At 48.0% G+C, this 19,879-nt stretch overlaps 3 protein-coding genes across 13 annotated transcripts in view; 2 read left to right on the forward strand and 1 right to left on the reverse strand.

Annotated features, from left to right (window-relative positions):
• Positions 1-11,865, forward strand: part of LOC120808733 (SLIT-ROBO Rho GTPase-activating protein 1) — a 57,663-nt gene extending 45,798 nt beyond the window's left edge. For 2 of the 6 annotated variants that reach the window (XM_040161831.2, XM_040161829.2), the window contains exons 16-22: positions 16-121; positions 246-470; positions 1,683-1,762; positions 4,407-4,587; positions 5,708-5,845; positions 8,421-8,805; positions 9,554-11,865. In XM_040161831.2, coding sequence (XP_040017765.1) covers positions 16-121; positions 246-470; positions 1,683-1,762; positions 4,407-4,587; positions 5,708-5,845; positions 8,421-8,805; positions 9,554-9,961 — 1,523 coding nt within the window. In that variant the 3' untranslated portion in view covers positions 9,962-11,865. Of the gene's footprint in view, positions 1-15; positions 122-245; positions 471-1,682; positions 1,763-4,406; positions 4,588-5,707; positions 5,846-8,420; positions 8,882-9,553 lie in introns of all 6 variants that reach the window. The other 4 variants (XM_040161832.2, XM_040161830.2, XM_078082614.1 and 1 more) reach the window with 3 other exon arrangements.
• Positions 11,866-12,140: 275 nt separating this feature from the next.
• Positions 12,141-15,165, reverse strand: LOC120809244 (cilia- and flagella-associated protein 263-like). 4 transcript variants are annotated; one of them, XM_078082618.1, is made up of 9 exons: positions 14,805-15,165; positions 14,381-14,516; positions 14,098-14,205; positions 13,879-14,028; positions 13,533-13,643; positions 13,323-13,421; positions 13,118-13,225; positions 12,792-12,947; positions 12,141-12,665 (listed from the first exon to the last, which is right to left on the reverse strand). In XM_078082618.1, the coding sequence occupies exons 1-9, from the start codon at positions 14,888-14,890 to the stop codon at positions 12,498-12,500; spliced, it is 1,122 nt and encodes a 373-aa protein (XP_077938744.1). In that variant the 5' UTR covers positions 14,891-15,165; the 3' UTR covers positions 12,141-12,497. The 4 variants fall into 4 exon arrangements, with proteins under 4 accessions (XP_077938744.1, XP_077938746.1, XP_077938745.1 ...); XM_078082620.1 differs by having other exon boundaries at positions 12,141-12,662; positions 14,805-15,082; XM_078082619.1 differs by having other exon boundaries at positions 12,141-12,662; positions 14,098-14,208; positions 14,805-15,027.
• Positions 14,608-19,813, forward strand: parp12a (poly (ADP-ribose) polymerase family, member 12a). Of its 3 annotated transcripts, none has more exons than XM_078082616.1 (12): positions 14,608-15,038; positions 15,165-15,535; positions 16,118-16,253; positions 16,365-16,620; positions 16,712-16,861; positions 16,947-17,136; positions 17,233-17,401; positions 17,504-17,742; positions 17,834-17,921; positions 18,375-18,505; positions 18,711-18,862; positions 19,010-19,813. In XM_078082616.1, the coding sequence occupies exons 2-12, from the start codon at positions 15,216-15,218 to the stop codon at positions 19,264-19,266; spliced, it is 2,088 nt and encodes a 695-aa protein (XP_077938742.1). In that variant the 5' UTR covers positions 14,608-15,038; positions 15,165-15,215; the 3' UTR covers positions 19,267-19,813. The 3 variants fall into 3 exon arrangements, with proteins under 3 accessions (XP_077938742.1, XP_040018846.2, XP_077938741.1); XM_040162912.2 differs by having other exon boundaries at positions 14,730-14,972; XM_078082615.1 differs by having other exon boundaries at positions 14,948-14,990.
• Positions 19,814-19,879: the final 66 nt, after the last annotated feature.

A 19,879-nucleotide genomic window follows, 5' to 3' on the forward strand; every position in this document is an offset into this window, starting at 1 on the left:
TTTTTGCTGCACTAGGAATAGAAAACCTATATGAGAGAGCGCTGTACATCCGCAAGATCCTTCTGACCGTTCCCAGATCCGTCCTCGTCGTCATGCGCTACCTCTTCGCCTTCCTCAACCAGTAAGCTCACAGACCAGTGAATCCACCCAAAGGAGAGTCTTTCGTCCTCTCACTCGGGCCTAAACTCGCTCTCCTTGTTCCCTCTGTCTGTTTACTCTCCTACTTCCTCCCCTCCTTTCTCCAGCCTGTCCCAGTACAGCGACGAGAACATGATGGACCCGTACAACCTGGCCATATGCTACGGCCCCACGCTCATGCCCACACCGGACAGCCTGGACCAGGTCTCCTGCCAGGCCCACGTCAACGAGATCGTCAAGACCATCATCATCCACCATGAGACCATCTTTCCCGATACCAAAGAACTGGAAGGGCCCATCTACGAGAAGTGTATGGCCGGGGGAGACTATTGGTGAGGAACGGGTCCTGTAGATTGTTTTTTGCTACCCGAAATATGACGTCATTCTTCCGGTCGTGATTCAGTTGGGTGTTTGAGAGGCTCCAATGTCTCTATAGCGCATCAACTTCTGCTTTTTGACAATGCGCACACTGTCTAGCTGCCAGGCCGCCGCGTCGCCGCCGCCTGAAGGTCAATTTGTGGGTAATCCATGATTAAAAAGGAAGATGGAAAGAATTCTGATGAGATTGCTCCGTGCAGCTGCACACATTTCTTAAACATGTAGGTTTAAGACTTGGAGAGAAGCTGGAGCTTCTCTTATTTCATTTTTCCCCCCCGTACCCTCAATGGAGCACAGGCCAGACCTCCTTCAACAGGGTCTCACTCAGCATGCAGGTATGCGTGAGCTCTCAATGGTGCAGCTGTGTCGGGAGTATGTCTGTGTAGTTGATACAAGTAATCAATCAATTACGCGTCTGTGGTTCAGGGAAATGACAAGGTGGCGCATGTTTCAGCACAGACCTCGCTAGAAGCTGAAACAATCCCTTTGATTACCTTGATCGTGGCAGGAAGGGAAAGCGAGGTCACAAGGAAGGGAAAAGGTAATTAGGTGATTTGCCGCGCATGCTTGAATCAACAGGCCCTTCGTCAGCTCCACATCTGTAAGCAGTGCTTATAGCTTGATTCTTAATCGGGTTCTACTCTACCCTCTCGTGCCCGCACATTGCCACCACCTGACGGGGATTTAACCCTGGCTGGTCGTCTCAGCACAACCATGTCTGCCCCTCTCAAATATAGCCCCCCCCCCCCCCCCCCCGGGGAGATTTGTTGTCTTGGCTGCCGCGTGTGTGTCATTACTGCCAGCTCACTCAACACGATGCTAGAAGAAGCCCATTTAGAAAAAGAGGCCCAACCACAGATAGAGCGTGTAAGCCTCCATCAGCACAATGACCTCTATGTGAACCTCTTCTGGATTTTGTTCATTATTTTTTTTTAATAACTTCCATTCCTCCTTGGCTTCTTCACTGAAATGCGGTTTGACTTTGGAATTTGTCTTATGTTTCAAGCTAAATTAGAAGATGGTGTCTTCAAAAAAAACCGTTAATTTCTTCAAAGGAAAAGACAGCGATGAAAGAGATCCGGGCCTTTTCCTGTTTTGAAACTGTCCCTCGACCCGTGATGCTGCCTCGGCTGTGATCCTGACAGTTTGCATGTTCTCCCCCACAGTGAGAGCCCCTACAGTGAGCATGGAGCCCTGGAGGAAGTCGAAAACGAGGGAGGGACTGAGGCGCACACCAGCGAGGACGGTGAGTAACTGCAGAAACGTGCATGTAGTACAAATAAAATCATATGTCTGGATTTTTCATTTTTGCACCATTTATGTTCGACCAAACAGCGTTTCGAAACCGCATTGTTCACTAAACAATACATGAATTTAACTTCACCGTCACGCCACAACACACATGCCGACACCTAAAGTGAAATGCTGTTCTCAACCATCAGCAGGCCACACCCATTCCCTGGTGTCCGTGGTGCGAGGGGTCAGTCCAGGCCTCATCTCACTGCAGCTAATCCTGCTTTTCAGCCTGTTAAATGCAGTGCCCTTGAAGGGCCGGGGAACTGGGCTCACAGTGATGGACAGCCATTCATATTCTAATGGTTTTGCTTCTCCCTCGGGGGCCACAAGACACTTCTTTTTTTTATTTTAGTTTTTTCCATTTCTGTTTTTTCCAATTGCATGGTGGTCAACACTAAGACTGACAGTCGTGGTTAAAATTTCCTTTTCCCGTTAAACATTTTTCCAGTAATCAGTAATAGACATCTAGTCATCTATGCAGTATGTTTCAAAAGTGCCAGGTTTTAATAGCTGTCTAAATAGAGTACTTCTGAGTTTATGCTTCATTTACCTACATTTCCATGTGTCCCAAAGAAATAGGAGGCTCATTTACACACTTTGCATTTCCGTGATCATACACGTGGTCCTTTGTTTGAGTGAAATCAATACAGCTGGTCTGATCCAACTCAAATAGTTCATGTGTTGGTTGAAACCAAAACATCAGCCGTGGTCAGACGTACTGCAAAAAAAAATCTTAGTAAAAAGTGACAAATATCCGAGACACAGAGCAGACAACATCAGGCAGAAAGAGAGTTCGGTGGAGTTGAGGCTTCACATCTTACCTCACCAACAGACTTCCCTTATCCTGTTTCCATGGTGACAACTGCCCCAATCCCGTCTCCTTTTCACACCCAGAGATGAGATATCAGGAGATTTTTAGCTTCCTATCACCATACGTCATCAGTCCCGAGATCTCGTGGAGGTCTTTTCTTTATATCAGCTGTAGAGTGAAAGTAATCGACTGGATGTCCTTTATAAAGAAAAACACATCTGATGCGACAAGGAAGCTGCTCTCAGTGAAGATTCCCACTGTAAAACAGATGGCAGCCATCAACCCTTTGATTAAATAATGGGAGATTATGTCTCCCAGAGATCCCTTGCTGCCGTGGTTTTGATCAAAAGGCTTTTCTGATAACACTGGAAGGATGTCCTCACTGATTGGAGCCCCTCCCGACTGAGTCTTGAGCTGCGGTCAAGTTATTGTCGCGAGTTATTTTTAAATCCCTGCAACCTTGGGATTTCCGACCCTCTTCCTGTCTTTTTTTTTTTTTTACCACCACTTAATTCAAACGGAAATAGTAAAAAGGGCGCAAAATATGTTTTGCCTCTTCACCCCAAAAGTAAATCTACAAAATCCTTTTTTCCCCATAAAGCGCCACGTCCAACTTGCCTTCATCTTTTCCAGTCCAGCATGATGTCTCATGCTCCTTTTTTTGGAGCAGAAAGCACCAGCTATAAACATTTGTCTGGAGCGAAAAATGTTTTCTACCCTCTCGTATCGTATTGATCCAACCCGTATCTCACATCAGGCTTGTTTATGCTTCTGTTTATGACATTGGACTTACAGCAACATCCTCACAGACTTTGCTCCACTGGCTTGTGTAAGATGTCTGACAGTTTGGATCTCTTACAGCACAGGGCTCCAGTACTCGGGTTCAACATGTCTTTAAGTGTGTGTGTGTGTGTGTGTGTTTAAACAATTGGATGGACGGCTAGATGGACGGAAAGGTTGAAGTGAGAGAAGATGAAGGTTCTGTCAACTTTATTACCAGCCTGGTCCGCTGCAGCGCAGCCCAATTAATCTTGACAGTAAATTCCCGCTTGTCAAATTTTACTGGAGCAACGTCACACGCGCCCCATCAATCCTGACCATCTAGTCAAGCAAGGAACGGAGCGAAGTGAAAAGTTGGATGCGAAGATATTAGAAGAGGTTGAATAGGACACTGAAAGAAATGAATCAGGCCAGGTGTTTTATCCATCACATGGCCTCTCGGCTCATCAAGGAGTCACATCCTGAGAAAGATCCATGATGGCTTTCCGAGCCAAAACAGGCTACAGCCATTTACTTTGTTCGCAGTGTACAGAGAGCCTGTGTGAGCGCAGGGGGGGGGGTGTAAGTCTTTCCAGGGGGTTGGTCTGACTATATAGTGAGCTGGGCTGGGAGGAGGGCAGAGGTGGGAGTAAGGAAAGGAGGGCGGGATAAAGAAGCTATTTTTAGACCGGTGTTGCTATAGAACATGCGTACATCCTGGGAGATGTGAACCTTTTGAATATGAGTCCACTGTTGCTGCTCTTGAAGGACAGAAGTAAATAAAAGACAGACTTTCAGTTAAGTGATGGAAGTTTAAAATCACCGCTGCATTGTATGTCGTGATTCCTGATCTCATCATACCAGCTTCTTAAAAGGAAATCATGCTAAAGCTCTTTTCCCGGCCTGCGGTTTCCCCGGGCCGCTCGGCGAGGTAGAGCCGAGTTAAATATTGACTTAGAACTATAATATGTCTGCTCGTGCGATAATAGCCGCCTGACCTGTGTAATCCTCTCCCTGTTGACAGAGGGCGAGCCCATTGAAGCCATCGCCAAGTTCGACTACGTTGGCCGCTCGTCCCGAGAGTTGTCCTTCAAGAAGGGCGCCTCGCTGCTGCTGTACCAGCGGGCGTCAGACGACTGGTGGGAGGGGCGGCACAACGGCATCGATGGCCTGGTGCCGCACCAGTACATCGTGGTCCAAGACATGTAAGTGTGCTGATCGGTCCGGTTTGACATCGTGAAATGATTCTACAGGTGGTTCGCTGTGTGAATGCCAGCTGCTGCCGGAGCGTCGCGGTCCGCCGGCTCTCGCCGCGGGATGAGCGGCACGCGGTCAATCCCCCCCCCCCCTGTGCTCGACCAGCCGTTCTCGGCACTAACGAGCATCCGCCGCTGCCTAATGGACCGGATTCACTGTCGCGTTAGGAACGGGAACAGAATCGCTCCAATCACTTAGTGGCTGGCTGGAAAAAGGGTCCATTTAGCAAGCCCTCCCCTTTTTCCGCTGCTGCTCACCTGCCGCCACTGTTCCTCTGTCAATAATTCAGCAGGGGGAATGGGGGGGGGGGGGGTGGTCCTCTTAGGTAATGAAAGAGCGGTAGGATTTACAGCTGCACGGGTTTCCCCTGAGCGTAGTAACATCCTGCTCTCTGCTCAAACCGCACAGAGCTCAAAGGGTTGTGAACTTGCCTCGTCCCATAAAAGAGCCCAGAATAAAACGTGCAGAGACACGTCTGAGTGAGGCCACTTCAGCACAGGATGTCCCTCTCATACTCTCTCGTGACCGACTGTAAATTGCGTTCAGCGCCGTCTCTCCTGCGGCGATGTGACCGCCGCTGCTCCGCCTCCGTGCCTTCATGCGGACGCCCGGCGTTTCATTTCAAATGACGCACATCAAAAGGCAGCCGTGCAGCTCAGTGGCTCCGTTTCCTGCCACCTGACCGGCACCAACTGAACCCAGTCAGTCAGCCAGTCTCCTCGCTGAAACCCAAATAGCTGGTGTGTGTGTGTGTGTGTGTGTGTGTGTGTGTGTGTGTGTGTGTGTGTGTGTGTGTGTGTGTGTGTGTGTGTGTGTGTGTGTGTGTGTGTGTGTGTGTGTGTGTGTGTGTGTGTGTGAGTGACTCATGTGACTCTCTGGACCTTGGGGGCGCGGAGGAGGCAGCTACTTGCTGACTCGCAGGAAACCGATATCGCAGACTGTCACCGTAGTACCAAGTCACCAAGTGCTGTGCAAATATGAAAGATCGACCAATTTGCTGATTCCTCCGTTTTCTTCTGCTTTTTCTGTCACTTCCTCTCACTCTTTCCGTGTCTGAATGTCACTCAGAGATGACAGTTTCTCAGACAGCCTGAGTCAGAAGGCGGACAGCGAGGCCAGCAGCGGCCACGCCGGAGAGGATAAAGGCCTGGGAAAAGACGTCGGCTCGCCCTCTGACACCAGGATCTCTGAGGCTTATATCACCAGGTTGGATTTCTACGCTGTTGGACAGCAATGCACATACGAAGGGACTTCATATTAGCGATCCGTCGTCTTAACAATCTTTGCATTCTTTAAATCTTTGCTGTATTTGGCGTATTTCCCAGGAAAATCTATACTGTGTTTTTGGAATTAGGAGATTGGTGTTCAGCCAAAGAAAGTTACATCCTTGTTAATGGTTATCATGCATCTTAATGTGTAAATAAGTCTGAGTCTCCCTGTCTCCATGGTGACCACACCACATCCTGCACTTCCCATTGGCTCTAGCTAATGAGAAATATTGGGCGATCCAATAGCGACTGACATGTCTGCAACAACGTCAGTATTGCATCGCTTAGGATGCATGCAACGGCTTCAGGTGTGAAAACCATCGCTCTCACACTCCAGACTCTCGGAAGATGAACAAACTTAAAATCTTTTATATAGGTATTTTGATTTGTACTATCGCACATTGCTGAAAACACCTCGTTTTTTACCTTTTGCACCCAATTCTTCCTGTTTACATATGCAGCCTCCTGTCAGTCGGCGTCCTCCGCAGAATCCACCTCTCGCATCTATTTCATCCTGATATGACATGACTTCAACTGGTCACACTAACATACACGTGCGCGGGCAGCGGCGCCCCACACAGAGGAGACCCGCGCGTATCCAGTCACACTTTTGGCCGTTTGGCAGCGTCCGTCTGCTGCTGGCGAGCCAGAACTTTGTCTTCGCTGCTGCAGCAGCTCTTGACGGCAGAGTGAGCGACCTTGAAGCGTCTGTTAGCGAATGCTATTTAAGCCGAGTCACACTCACTGCCTCTACTTCACTGTGGATAACCTGATGACTCACACTAAAGGTGGTGTGTATATACACACCGCTGCTGGAATTCGTATGCAGAGGCATGAATGACTCATCTATGTCACGGCGGCATTGAGAAAGCTCCTCCAGAACGCGCTGTACCTGCCAGCAGCTCCTTAGGGACGCCCACCTCGCTCTTCATCTCCTTCCCATCTAACCCGCTCCTCCCCGTACTTACTTTTCTGCTCTAAAATTCAAACAATTCTTATATGCGTTGAATCATTTATTCCCTGAGCTTTATTTAGATATTCTCCTCTCCTCGTGTTCTCAATCAACAACACTCTCTCCAGACTCTTGTAGAGTTTGGCGTCAGCAGACATGACAGTTACATTAGCGCCTCTCTCAGTAGAGAGGATGCGCATTCCGGGGATCATACTGACTAGTGGAGCTGGTGCTGTTGGGATGGGGATGAGCTCCTGGAATTCCCGGCGATAAGCCTTATTTTTAGCGGTGGGTGAGCCGTCGGCGTGGTGACAGCTCACCCGGCAGTCGCAGTGCTTGTTGTTGTACGCTTTGGCCCAGAGGCACACGGGTCCTGTGAACGCAGACTGCTCCCCCCGCTGGCTGCCGGTGGTGCCTGCAGTTGTTTACCGATCCAGAGTCCTCACTGCAGTCAGAAAAATACATATTTATCCCTCAGCAGGCGCGCCAGCACCAACTGCTCCACCAAGGAGTCTTTAACAATCATCGTTAGAGCTTTTTGTGTCCGTGAATTCCTAATGATGTTTCAGAGTGTTACACAAGCAAACGCTGCTGTTTGGATTGACGTGAGACTTTCTGATTAATGCAGAGGTTAGCAGCTTTGTGTAGCTTTGGACGAAGAGTAGCAGTTAGTTATTATTGATTCTAGTTGAGCGCCGCGACGACGCCGCGTGTGAATTGACGGCGTTTGTTAGACTCTCAAATTAAGCCATTTGCCAGAGAAGTGAAATGAAATGATGAGCACTTCAATGCTTGTTCATCATCACAAAGAACCAATGATGCAGAATTAAAATAGTTAATCCGCCACGTATCAGCCTTCAGATGGTCGATATTTCTTACTTTCAAGGTGTCTCTATTTCAGAAAATGTTACACCAACTCAAAGAGTGACTACGTAATATTCACATTACATTTCAAGTCTCTTATTGACCTTGCATGAGATGTTACGTAAGAAATGTCGGGTAACAAGTATATTATTAGATTCCCTCACTGGTTATACGTGCTCATGCTAGACTGAAAGGGATGATATGTGCTTGGTCATGATCATGCAGAGCCTGCAGAGAGAATCTGGTGCTTTCTTGGCCTTTTATGGTGCAATGGAAGATGTTAGCGTGGTAAAACAGTGTGAGTAGCTACGCTGTGTAGTAGGAAGTGTGTGTGCCTTCAATCAGACGTACGTACTGTACTCATCTTCAGCTCGGCCTCGTTTTAAATGGGTCTCGTGGCAGGCGTGTGTGGTGCTGTGCATACTGGAAACAAACATCCTGGGGCAGATGTTGCTCCTCCCAGTGGGAGATATGCTGGTCGGAGCTGGGTTCCTATTATGCAACTGACGATTTCTTTTCTTTTTTCCGGTAGTGTGGGTTTTTTTTTTTTGTCTGAAAGATGCAAAGTGGAGCAATAGCTCTGTTTGAAAACACAAACCACAAAACTCAAATGCAGTGCTCGGGTAAGAGATGCAATGCTGTAATGGAATAAACAAATAATGTGCTGTGTTGTTTCCTCCCTGCTCCTCCGTCCCAGCAGGCACAGGAAAAGATCCGAACCACCGTCTCGGCGGCCGCCGGCCCGCCCCAGCGACGCCCACTGCGTGGTGCATCCCTCCCAGCATGGCCACGAAGGACACACCCCCGAGATGGGCTCCCCGGTCATCGGCCACCTCAGCCCGCGGGACGTGCTGCGGAGTCGCGGCCACGCGCCCGTGGACAGCCCCGAGCGCCGCCGCCGCACCGGCCACGGCAGTCTGACTAACATCAGCCGCAACGAGGCGCTGAAGAAGATGGAGAGCCCCCCGATCCGCCGCTCCACCTCCTCGGGCCAGTACGCGGGCTTCGCCGACGGCCACCACCACCACCACCATCACCACCACCACGGCGGCAAGCCCCTCGACCCGGAGACCATCGCACAGGTCAGCGCGGGACGAGCAGCGACCCGACCGCAGCTCCCTCCACCATCAAAGCCCTGCCCCGCCCTGTAAAAACCTAGTCAGTCCCTGTCCTGTGCTTCCTCTCGCCGCTCCTTTCCGTGTGCAAAAAAACACGCAAGAAACTCTGGGCTGACAGCGTCGCAAGAAACCGCAACTTGTTGCACGATGCATTTTTGCGTCTCTACTGAGTTTGTCGTCACATACTTATATAATAGAGACGCCGAGGTCGCAGAGAGCACTTTAAGCTGTGCAGGGCTGTCTGGCTATTGGGAGCGTGCTCAGATACACGCGTCTTGTCCTCCGTGTGTCTCCTACGCCGGTGGTCCCCAACCTTTTTTGCCTCAATTTTCAAAACCAAACATTTTTCAGAGTTCTTTCTGTAGCGCGGCCCGATATCAAATAGCCGGTAGCGGTCCGCGCCCCAGTGGTTTGGGACGTCTATCCAAAGTCATTAGCATGCAGAGGGAGAGGCGCCGGTGCAAAGTAACACTCCACTAGCTCTCCATGTATAATGCATGCTTGGCGTTTCCTTAAAAAAGGAAAATGTCACTGTGGTCCTCTGTTAACATCGCTTTTTGTGTTTCCTTAAGATGCCGCACTCTATTTCCATCTCTCGTCTCTGCTCTTCATCTAAACTCCCGGTTCTTCTCTTCTTTTTGGTTTTCTGCGTTTGTTTGTTTTTATCCCAACCTTCTTCTCTCTTACACTCACTCTCTCGTGTCTCCTGCAGGACATAGAAGAAACCATGAACACCGCTCTGAATGAGCTGCGCGAGCTGGAGCGCCAGAGCTCGGCCAAGCACGCGCCCGACGTGGTGCTGGACACCCTCGAGCAGCGGCAGACCTCTGGCGGCAGCGGCGGGGGTCCCACGCCGGCCAGCTCCAGCGAGTCCCTCAGCCCCATCCACGGCGTCACGCTGCGGCCCACCGCCGCCACCGAGCCGCCCATCCGCCGCAGCATCAGCTCCTCCAATGACACCATGAGCACCTTCAAGCCCCTGGTAGCACCCCGCATGGGGGTGCAGCTGAAGCCCCCCGCCCTGAGGCCCAAGCCCATGCTCCTGCCCAGGTCCAGCCAGGCCTCCCAGCCGGCAGCCTCAGCTGCCCAGGACCCTCTGGACAAGTCCTGCACCATGTAGCTCCGGGAAGGGAACCGGAGATGTGAAGCAAAGACGCGGAGGAGCGTTACCGATCGCCTGTCTCCATGCCGTGCGCGGCCACGTGTTGATGTGCTTGGTTTACTATTATCTAACAAATGTCTAAGGAAATTCAAAAACAACAAATCACAAAGGCTTCCTTCGAGGTTTTAGAAAACGTACACTAGTTTAGTTTAGTTTGAGGACATTCATGAACTGTAACTTTGAGCAGAACACGCCGCATGTAGCGCCGCCGCTTCGCCACCGGACCGGAGAGGGAGCTTGATGAGGGCTGTAGTGACCGCAGCGCCGTTCTCTCTCATCCCGGACTAAAGGACTTTTGTTTCTGTTTTCTTTTACGTAGGAGGGCTTTCGAAGCGGTTGTGCGCCGCCCGCGAGCCCTTTTTGACTTTGAGACGTAACAGATTTCACATGTTAAACTATTATAAAGGTGCTGTAACTACCTGGACAGGAATGGTTTGGAAAAGATCCGACTGATTAAGGGCCTGAAGAGCCGTTAACTACCAATAGTCTGTTCATAGATAGTAGTTTGATTAGCAGTGTGCTTTCTTCACTGGCGTGTCAGCAACTTTCCTTGGCAATGCACAACCTTCTGCTGTGTCTCTGAAATGTACAAAGCTCACCTCCACTGGGTTCACTGCGAAACACAACTTCAACATGCTTCCACATTGGCTGGAATGAGAGAAGACTGATGGGTGAAACCACTACTTCATTATGAGCCGCGTTTGAATTTGACTAATTCTTCATTTCCGGCATCAGCAGCTCACGATGCCTGATGATTACTTTGCCTTCGCATCCATGTAACAAATGGTGGAGCAGTGTGAAAACAACACGACCAATCACTTCCTACCTGCAGTAAAGGCGACGCGCAGCGCGGCGCCGACGACACGCGCAGGTTCTTTCCGCCTCGCTCGGCCCGATCGACCCAAAGACACGAGTGTTAACAAGTTAACGGACGTGACCCTCCACTTGCGATGTAGGCATATTTCATTTGTGCCGCCGTGTTTAGGCTCAAAGCAGCAGCCGTGGACCTGACGACTGTTGCCGTGGAAGCCTCCCTGATGTGTTGGGCTTCTCTGCGACCTGCAGCTCACTCCGTGTCCCCCGGTGAGAATGCAAAGTAATGTGTGTGTGTGTGTGTGTGTGTGTGCGCCCCTCGACTGTGTATTTTTCAAAATAGCGTCAGTACTTGTACAGTACTCACTGAACTGTGTGCATGACCTGGGAGTGTTTAGCTAGCAAAGTAACACACAGAATATAATTGGTTTGTGATGAATAAATAATGCTCTCTAACCGCGGGTTTACACCATCTTTGACTTGACAGACATTGTGTGTGTGTATAATAGTCGAAAGAAGATTACAATCTGACTTACTAACTTTTTTCTTTTTTGTTTGTTTGTTGCGTTTCTGGATAGAAATGACTTGGTAATAAACATCCAGAGATGCAGTATGAATCCAGTTGTAATAAAAAGAAGTGCTTTTGTCACTATGTTACGTCACCATCACCAGTAGGACTGCGTGACGCCGTCTGTAGGCTTTCAGCTTCTCTGCTGTCCCGTACGTCTGTAGGATGTACTTGTACTTGTTATGTAAGTGCCTTTTGAAAAATGTTTTAGACAAACTCCAGACATTGTGTACTGTTGCATTTTCATGTCATTCTGTTTTCTTTTGAGAATATGCAGCGCAGGAAGACCATGAATAAGTAACGATGCCCTTTTCCAGACAGTTATAAGGCAGAATGAATAATGAAAAGCTTACCCATTGTGACATTGCACTTTTATGTATATAACTGTATATATGGCATGTTGCATCATAACATTTAGAGTTCTTCGAGGGCTTATACCTCAATGGATTTCTTTCTAATAAAGGAAATAGTTTGTCAAGTCCGAGGTGTTTGTTTTTTTAACTTTGCTTTTTTATATTGACTAACTTCAGCTTTAATTAATTTGTAGTCAGTTGTGGAAGATGTTGTAATATAATTCTAAAAAATTCTGATTGCTGCAATATTGATGTGATGTTTTAGTGCTGTGATTAGTTAAATAACAAGCTGGTTTTGATCATTTAATCCAATATCTGGTAAATTCATCTACCACATTCACATTGCAGTTCGGTCAGAGAAAATATACAGGACCAGATGACCGAACAGAGAAACATTTGACAGTTGCAGTGGGACCTTTTATTATTTCAAATGAGAAGTGCAAATGCCCAAAAGAATCAAATTACACAACATGGAATTGAGCGCACCACTGACTCCATATAGAACAATATAGTAGTGGGCATAAAGTTTTATTTAACATAAAATTGTTATATAAAGATTAAGGAAACCGATTAATGGTTTGACATTATCAGAAACACAAACCACAAACGTGGAAAAAAAAAAAAAGTAAAACGTGATAAGGATTAAAGCTCCAACGGTGACCAAACAAATGAGCAGCTTTGTGGTTGTAATGTTGTGCAACAGAGTGTTTAGTAACAGCATCAAGGTGTCTTTCTGCCACACACTGTGCTCGGTTGCCTTTTATGACCCCAGCAGACTTTCTGCTTCTCTTGTTCTCGCTGTGTTCTTTGCTGCTATGTGTGGGAGCTTTAGGGAGATCGGTTGCCCCCCACTTGTATTTCCTGCCCCGGCTCTGCCTGCAGGAGTGAGAGTGGTTCTCAGTGTGCTCCGGCCCTTCAAGGCCAACTGCTGATAACAGAGAAGAGAGCGCACATTGTTTTCAGCACCGTCACTCGGCAGGTTTTTCTTTTTTTTTCTTTTTTTCTTCAGCTGGCCTGAAGCTCGACGTGGCACAACAATCTAAACTGCGTTTACCTCGGTGATCCCAGACCTCCTCTCCAACATGTGGATGCTCCGCCGCAGCTTTGTGTGTCTGTCTTTGACGTCCATGTACTGCGTGACGTCGGGGGCCCGATAATCCGTCATCTGGCGGCGCAGGTGTTTGTTCAGGGCCTCTGCTTTAGAGCGCTCCTGAAGGGAGAGCAAATAAAGTAGAAGAGATAAAAGGAAACCAACTGAATTAGCGGGTGATGCTTCTTGTTTGAAGAGAGAAAAATAAATTGGGAGTTTTAAATGGTTCCATGCATTCAAATTGCAGCATTGGGTTTGAAAATCAGTTTTGTTTTTGAAGAGCGACGGACCTCCTCGGCCTGCTGCAGCTTCTCCTCGATTTTCACCAGCAGCTGCTTCCTGTTGGTGATGTCATCGCTCAGCTGCGCAGCCTCCGCCGTCACACTCTGCAGCTTCTCCTGTTGACACCAAGAGACCCAAGCTGGAGCTGGTTTCATACCCCGACACTAAAAGAAACGGTCCCTCCCTCACGCGCACACACTTCCTACGAGTTACCTTATGTGAGCCGAGGACGCGGAGTACTTTCGAATGGTTGACTGCAAGTTCCTCCAAGCTTTTGTCAATTCTTTGCTCGCAGTATTCCTGGAACAAGTCCTAGAAATGACATAGTTACCATCACTAAAAAGAAAAAAGAAAAAACAGTCTAATTGACAAAGTACACAATCTGAGCGATCTGATTGAGATGAAACAACTTTCATGGTCCACCTCGTACTCGGCTTTTCCCGTCTCCTTCTTCTGTTGGAGCTGCTGCTGGAGCTTTTTCTTGTAGGCCTGCAGTGTCCGGTTCTTCAGATGAAACTTCTCTATTTGGGCGACCTGTTTGTGAACCGAGCAGACACATTGAACTCGATCACCAAAGCATCAGTATACAATAGTAAAGGTTCACACGTATGTGGGAATCAAACCTAAGACAACCATACGGATAATCGTGCTAAGATGGCATTTTAAGTTGGAGAGGCTAATGCAGTTGCTGACGATAATAAAAAACAGCAAACTAAAGTCTAGCTTTGTCCTTTGCACTGACTTGTGTCATAAAAACTAACGTTTCTACCTTTGACTTGTCTTTTATGTACTGAAGCACCTTCTCCGGCTCCTTTACTTCCAACCTCTTGTCCTGCAGGGGTTTGAGCGCTTTACTTTCAAACTTTTTCTTGGCCTTCCTGATATCTGCGAGATGCCATTCTGCTTCTTCCAGAGAGGCCTGCAGAGACGAGCAGAGTCACTGAGGACAAAATGCTCCGAGGGTGTGCGTTCCATCTTGGTTTTCTACCTTGTAGTGGTCCTGAACTCTCTCACATCTCTGCCGGGCTTTCTCCAGGTCTGCTCGGGCCTCCGTTACTTCTCTCTGGGCCACGTAAAGCTTTTGTTCCGAGGTCAGCTGTAGGTTCAACCCCCAAACGTGTTCAAATTCATTGTGGGCTGGTTGTGTTGGAGCTCTAAATCTGCCGTACACCTAACGTTACATATATGTGAATATATATATATATATATATATATATATATATATATATATATATATATTTACATCCAGTCTTGTCACTGGGTGCACTTACCCCACCCTCCAGGTTGGAGGCTCCGGCCGGCCCCAGGCCGTCTCCCCCAGCGGTGGAAACCAGGTCCTGAGGATCAATGCGGCCGATGAATCGTTCCAGCATGTCGATCTCTGCCAGGAGGGCCGCGTTGGAACATCTGGGGCGGAAGCGTGTCAGCCACGTTAAAAACAGCTGTGTGTCAAATGTAACTTATTCACTGACCTGTGGACGCTTTTCTAAGGGAAACTGCTGTATTGTGTAATTGTTGTTAGGTTGTTGTTTGTTGTGTAGTTAGGTGGTTTAGTTGACATTAAAATGCAAAAACTCATCAAACATCCAACTATCTATAGGCGCAACACAACTAGCAAACACACGAACTGAGCAATAAAAGCCATCGTTACGTTAACGCGCTTCACTCCGGAGAGTGAATATTTAGTATCGTTACTTTAATGCTTCAACTTGCTCGTGGTGGAGTTCTTTTTGTTCTTGCGCGACCTCTTGTTCTTCCGTCAACGAAAGCTCGTCCTCCATGGTTGCTATGGTACACTGAAACCACTGCTGTGGTTGCTAGGGCGTGTGTGCTGTCACGTGATCCGCGGGCGATAAACACAAGGTAACGCCGATTCCCCAGGTGATTGCGGCTCGTTGAAAATCACCACACGATCCAATGGAATGAAACGTTGGGAAATAACACAATATTTATGTTAATATATATTTTAGATTAGAATATTGCATTTTTTTTCTCCCATCGCGTCTTTCCGTCCGCTTGGTTGTTTGTTTTTAAGTTTCACTTTCATTTCACCAGCTGTGACTGCGAGGAGCCGACGACCAGTCCGCCATCGAAACTCCCAGCAGGATGACTTCGGTCATCTCCAAGTTCGTCGTCAAGACCCTGTGCGACCACCGGGGAAGTTTGGACTTCCAGCGTCTGGACGAGGAGATCGCGCAGAAGTTCACCGTCGCGAATTCGGTCCTGCAGGTCGTCCTCTTCGACGACGCCAAAGTGTCCATCCGGGAGGGCCGACAGAGAGTCGCCGAGGGACAAATACTCAGCCGGGACAGTCTGATCGTGGCCAAAAGCAGCCTGCGGGTCTGCCAGAGGAGACCCGGGGAATGTCCCCGCTGCGACGCCTTGCACATCTGCAAGTTTTACGTTTGCGGAGAATGCACGTTCGGGTGAGTTCTGTGCGAGGTGCCGTGATTTGTCGTTCGATCTGTGGCAGGCGGACATACTTATTAGTTTTAGTTTATTTAGTTTTATTAGTTTATTTGTGTTAGTTTATATATATATATAATATATAGCAGCTCTGTGTCAGCGCCCAGTTGTATGTATGTATATATATATTTATATATACATACAACTGGGCGCTGACACAGAGCTAATCTTTCGTTTCTGTTGTGTTTTTGTTGTGTACTTCTCTTTTTGTTTGCTGTTGCTGTTGTGTTACTTTTTATTTCTCATCTTCAAGACCAGTATTTCTGGCAATAAGTAATAATGTGTACACAGTGTATATGTGTGTAAATAATGTGAAAAAAATGTATGTCTTAAAATGTGTTTAGAGGACACTGCACTGCAAGTAAACAACCGCACAAAGTGTTGCCTTATATCGCCCCCTATGGACGGAAACAGGTTATGGTCCATTTAGTTATATAACTTCAAAGAAGTCAAACGTTTAACTTTCCAAACTCCAGAAGCCATATTGAGAAAGGTTCAATGGATTCCGTTCACTGACATAATATTTTCTTCATTTTTTTCAGACTCAAATGTAAAAATCCCCACAGCCTGGATGATGCGTACAACGCTGGGATTCTGAGAAGACATGATCTTCAGGATTTGACAGAGAAACAGCTGTTCCAGCTGTTACTGCAGAATGATCCTTACCTGCTTCCTGAGGTAAGTTGCACTAGTGACAGTAGGAGGCAGAGGTGGATTTGTTGATTTCTAGGTATTTTCAGAATCAACTGCCCGATGTGTTTCCCTCCATGACGTGTGCCCCCTTTCCAGATTTGCCCACATTTCAACAAAGGAAATGGTTTGCACGGTTCCTGCAAATTCACCACTGCGTGCACCAAGCTTCACATCTGCCAGCACCATCTCCAGGGAGACTGCAAGTTTGGCTCCTCGTGTAAGAGATCCCACGAGGTCAACGTGCAACAAACAAAGGCACTCCGAGTCAGTCAGGAGATCATCAAAAACCTTCCTGAGATCTACAGAAATAAATTCATCATCCAGGGTCAACGGGAGACACCCGCTGTACCCGGTAGAGAACAAGGACTTTAAAAAAAAAAAAAGTTTCAAATTCATCTGTAGTTTGTGACGGTGAATCTTGTACATGTGTGTGTCCTTCGCAGCGCTGCCAGAGGGGACCCCGCCGCCTCAGCAGCTTTCCCAGAAGAAACCCAGACCCCCTGCTGGCACCGCCTCCCCGTCTCAACCCCCGAGCGACGCCGACACCAATGAAATCTGCCTCTTCTTCATCCGCAGGCACTGCAGCTTCAAGGGTAAACGCCGGCACCAGCCACCCGCGTGGATCCAAGAGGGGACGACGTTTACCGCTTCCTCTTACATCCGTGTTTCCTCTCACAGAGAAGTGCGTCCGCGTCCATTGGCACCTTCCCTTTAGATGGCAGGCGTTGGACAGCGATGGTGTGACGTGGAAGGACCTGCCCGCTATGGAGGACATCGAGCGGGCCTACAGCGACCCGTGCAACGACACCAGCTGCACCAAGCCGCTGTCGCCCCCCTCCAGGATTCTCAGTTTCTTGTCCCTGCAAAGGTGCATGAATGAAGGAACGAACCGCGGCGCGTGAAAGTGTCCTTCAGGGGGACGAGAAGAATTGCTGAATGTGTTTTTTTACTTGCTTGTTTTCAGTTCCGAATCCCCCCCCACCACTGACTTTGTGACGATGACGCACGGGGGGTCTCCAGTTCGTCGGTTGTCCACTGCGTCCTCTGTGTCCAAGCCCCCTCACTTCATCCTAACAACGCAGTGGCTGTGGTACTGGAAGGACGACAGCGGGCAATGGCTGGAGTTTGGACAAGTCAGTCCGACAAGTACCGATGACGCTTGACGTCTTTTGTCGTTGTCGTCCTTTTTATAGTTCCTCGAAAGTTGGCTCTGTTTTTTTATTTTTTTTCTGCAGAATGGCGCCGACGGGCAACCAGCCTCTGTCACTTGTGAAACTCTGGAGAACGTGTACCTGGCGGACAGAGACACGGAGGTCCCTTTTGGTACGGGCAAACACCAGTATGTCCTCCACTTCAAAGGCGCAGCGGGAACCGGGGAGATGTATCAGCAGAATGTCAAATTCAAAACCAAGCGCGAGGTCAGAAGGAGGCCTCGCTTTGTGTCCGCTCACGACGTGGAGGTGAAACTCAAAAGGTATTTCGGGGGGGCGTGTTCTAGCGTTGCTGCTCCGCGTCCCCGAGCGCGTTTAACTCGTCAGACTGTTCTGATGCGTGTCTCCTCATAGTGTCCCATCGCAAGGCTCCAGCTCCTCCGCCGCTGACAGCTTCCCACCCCACTGGGACGCAACCGCTCTGCCAGACTTTGGATACAAGGTCTCTGTCAAAGCATCAACGACTTTGTCGCTTTTCTCGCTGTTTCCCCGAAAATAACAGTTTTTAGTGCGTCTGTTTATTTCTTTATACGTTCAGTCAAATTGGTAGTTTCGTTGTTGTTAATAGGATTATGCTCATTTCATCCCCTGGTTTTGTGTATGTGATGTTTTTATATTTTGTTTGTTTTGTTTTACCTGGGATGATGATGATGGAGCTCAGCCAATGAGATTAGATAGTTTTGCAGTTCATGACATTCTATTACCGTTGGTACGTAAGGTGCAACCCATGAACTCACATTAATGGTTTGTCCTCTGGTGCCAAACCGGTTCCTCTGCCACCAGGGCGTCGGCACGCCGTTTAATACTTTAATACCATCGTCTTCTCGTTTATGAACGCAGATGTTAATTTATACACAAATGACTTGTTTATCTGCACTGTGCTCTCATCCTTCAGCTCATCTCGCTCTCTAAATCTGCAAAGGAGTACGTTATGATTGAGAAGCTGTTTAAGCGCACCATGCCCCGCAGAAACATCAACAACATCCAGAGGATCCAGAACCCGTCTCTGTGGAAAGTCTTTCAGTGGTAAAATCCCGTCCTGCTTTTATGGCTTGCAGCTGTAATCAGTATTTTCATAACAGCATTGTATCAAATAAAAGTGTTCCCGCCTATCGTCAGTCCCCCAAAAAACCGAGCTTACAGGTGCAATCAAATAAAAAAGCCCCAAAAAATCAACAAAAAATAATAACGAATTGACATTAGATTCACATCCCCAGTATTGTGTGTTTAGGCAGAAACAGCAGATGAAGGAGAGGAACAAGGTCACGTCGGTGAATGAGCAGTACTTGTTCCACGGGACGGACGCGTCCCTGATTGACGCCATCTGTGAGCAAAACTTTGATTGGCGGATGTGCGGCGTCCACGGCACGTCCTACGGCAAAGGTACGTACCACTGCAGCAATGTGACCAATATACAATCGTATATTTTGGCATTGGGGCATTTAACTCGTACTCGGGGATCATCGGGCTTCCAGAACAGCGAAAAGCAGAGTTCCGTCTCCGACCACTAACGCAGTCTTCTCGTTTCAGGGAGTTACTTTGCCAGGGACGCGTCCCGCTCTGACTGTTACGTCCAGGTCAAAAGCGGTCAACACCGGATCATGTTCGTTGCTCTGGTCCTGGTGGGGGAGCACGCCAAGGGGAGCAGCAGCTTCGTCCGGCCTCCACCGAAAGGAAACGGCAAGACCCTCTACGACAGTTGCGTTGACAGCCAGAGCGACCCCAGCATCTACGTTGTGTTCGAAAAGCAACAGATTTACCCAGAGTATCTCATCGACTACTCATAAGTTACACCTTGTTGCAAAAAGGGTGAAGGGAAACAAACCAAAAAAAAAAAAAGTATTTGCACAGAGGTGGGAGAAATATTTAAGCACATGTACAAATTCTGTGTTCAAAAGTAGAAAAACAATCATTTAGAGGATGTAAGAATATGGTTCTCTTGTGGAAGGCAGTTGGACGTGAAAATAAGTCAATGGGATTCCTTTTGTTTGATTATTGTAGTTTTGCCAGAAAAACCGTATTACAGAATGTTTACCAAGAAAGGGATGCTTATGCTGTTTCAAATATAAACTGGGTGATACTTACAGATCGTTTACAGATCATTAAAGAACTGCATGTTCATACCAATAAAGTTCAAACCTTTTGGATTTCTGCCACAAACGTTTGCTCCAGAAGCCGAAGAAGAAAAGGCGATTTCTTCAGTCACAACTTTATTTTTGAGTGAACTCTAAGGATCTTATTTAGTTTTAATAGGTATGCAAAAAAAAAGAAGCAACGGTTCAATAGAAATATAATAAATAACCAGCTATTGATAAAATGTACAGGAAGCTTCAATATGTTTTGCTGGCGTGTTTTCTTTGACACTCACAGTATAGATGGAAATTTGGTGCAGAGGACCTA

The sequence above is a fragment of the Gasterosteus aculeatus genome, chromosome X (genome assembly GCF_964276395.1).
Source record: "Gasterosteus aculeatus chromosome X, fGasAcu3.hap1.1, whole genome shotgun sequence".
Taxonomy (NCBI): Eukaryota; Metazoa; Chordata; class Actinopteri; order Perciformes; family Gasterosteidae; genus Gasterosteus; species Gasterosteus aculeatus.

What these genes read in the sequence shown, in the direction of transcription:
- parp12a (XM_078082616.1), top strand. Translation starts at nt 15,216, where the DNA reads ATGACTTCGGTCATCTCCAAGTTCGTCGTCAAGACCCTGTGCGACCAC. An exon ending in CAGGCACTGCAGCTTCAAGG is followed by an intron (nt 16,862 to 16,946) that starts GTAAACGCCGGC and finishes TTCCTCTCACAG; the next exon opens with AGAAGTGCGTCCGCGTCCAT. An exon ending in CGGCACGTCCTACGGCAAAG is followed by an intron (nt 18,863 to 19,009) that starts GTACGTACCACT and finishes TTCTCGTTTCAG; the next exon opens with GGAGTTACTTTGCCAGGGAC.
- LOC120809244 (XM_078082617.1), bottom strand. Translation starts at nt 14,890, where the DNA reads ATGGAGGACGAGCTTTCGTTGACGGAAGAACAAGAGGTCGCGCAAGAA. An exon ending in CCTCCAACCTGGAGGGTGGG is followed by an intron (nt 14,209 to 14,380) that starts GTAAGTGCACCC and finishes GGGTTGAACCTA; the next exon opens with CAGCTGACCTCGGAACAAAA. An exon ending in GCGTCCTCGGCTCACATAAG is followed by an intron (nt 13,226 to 13,322) that starts GTAACTCGTAGG and finishes TGGTGTCAACAG; the next exon opens with GAGAAGCTGCAGAGTGTGAC.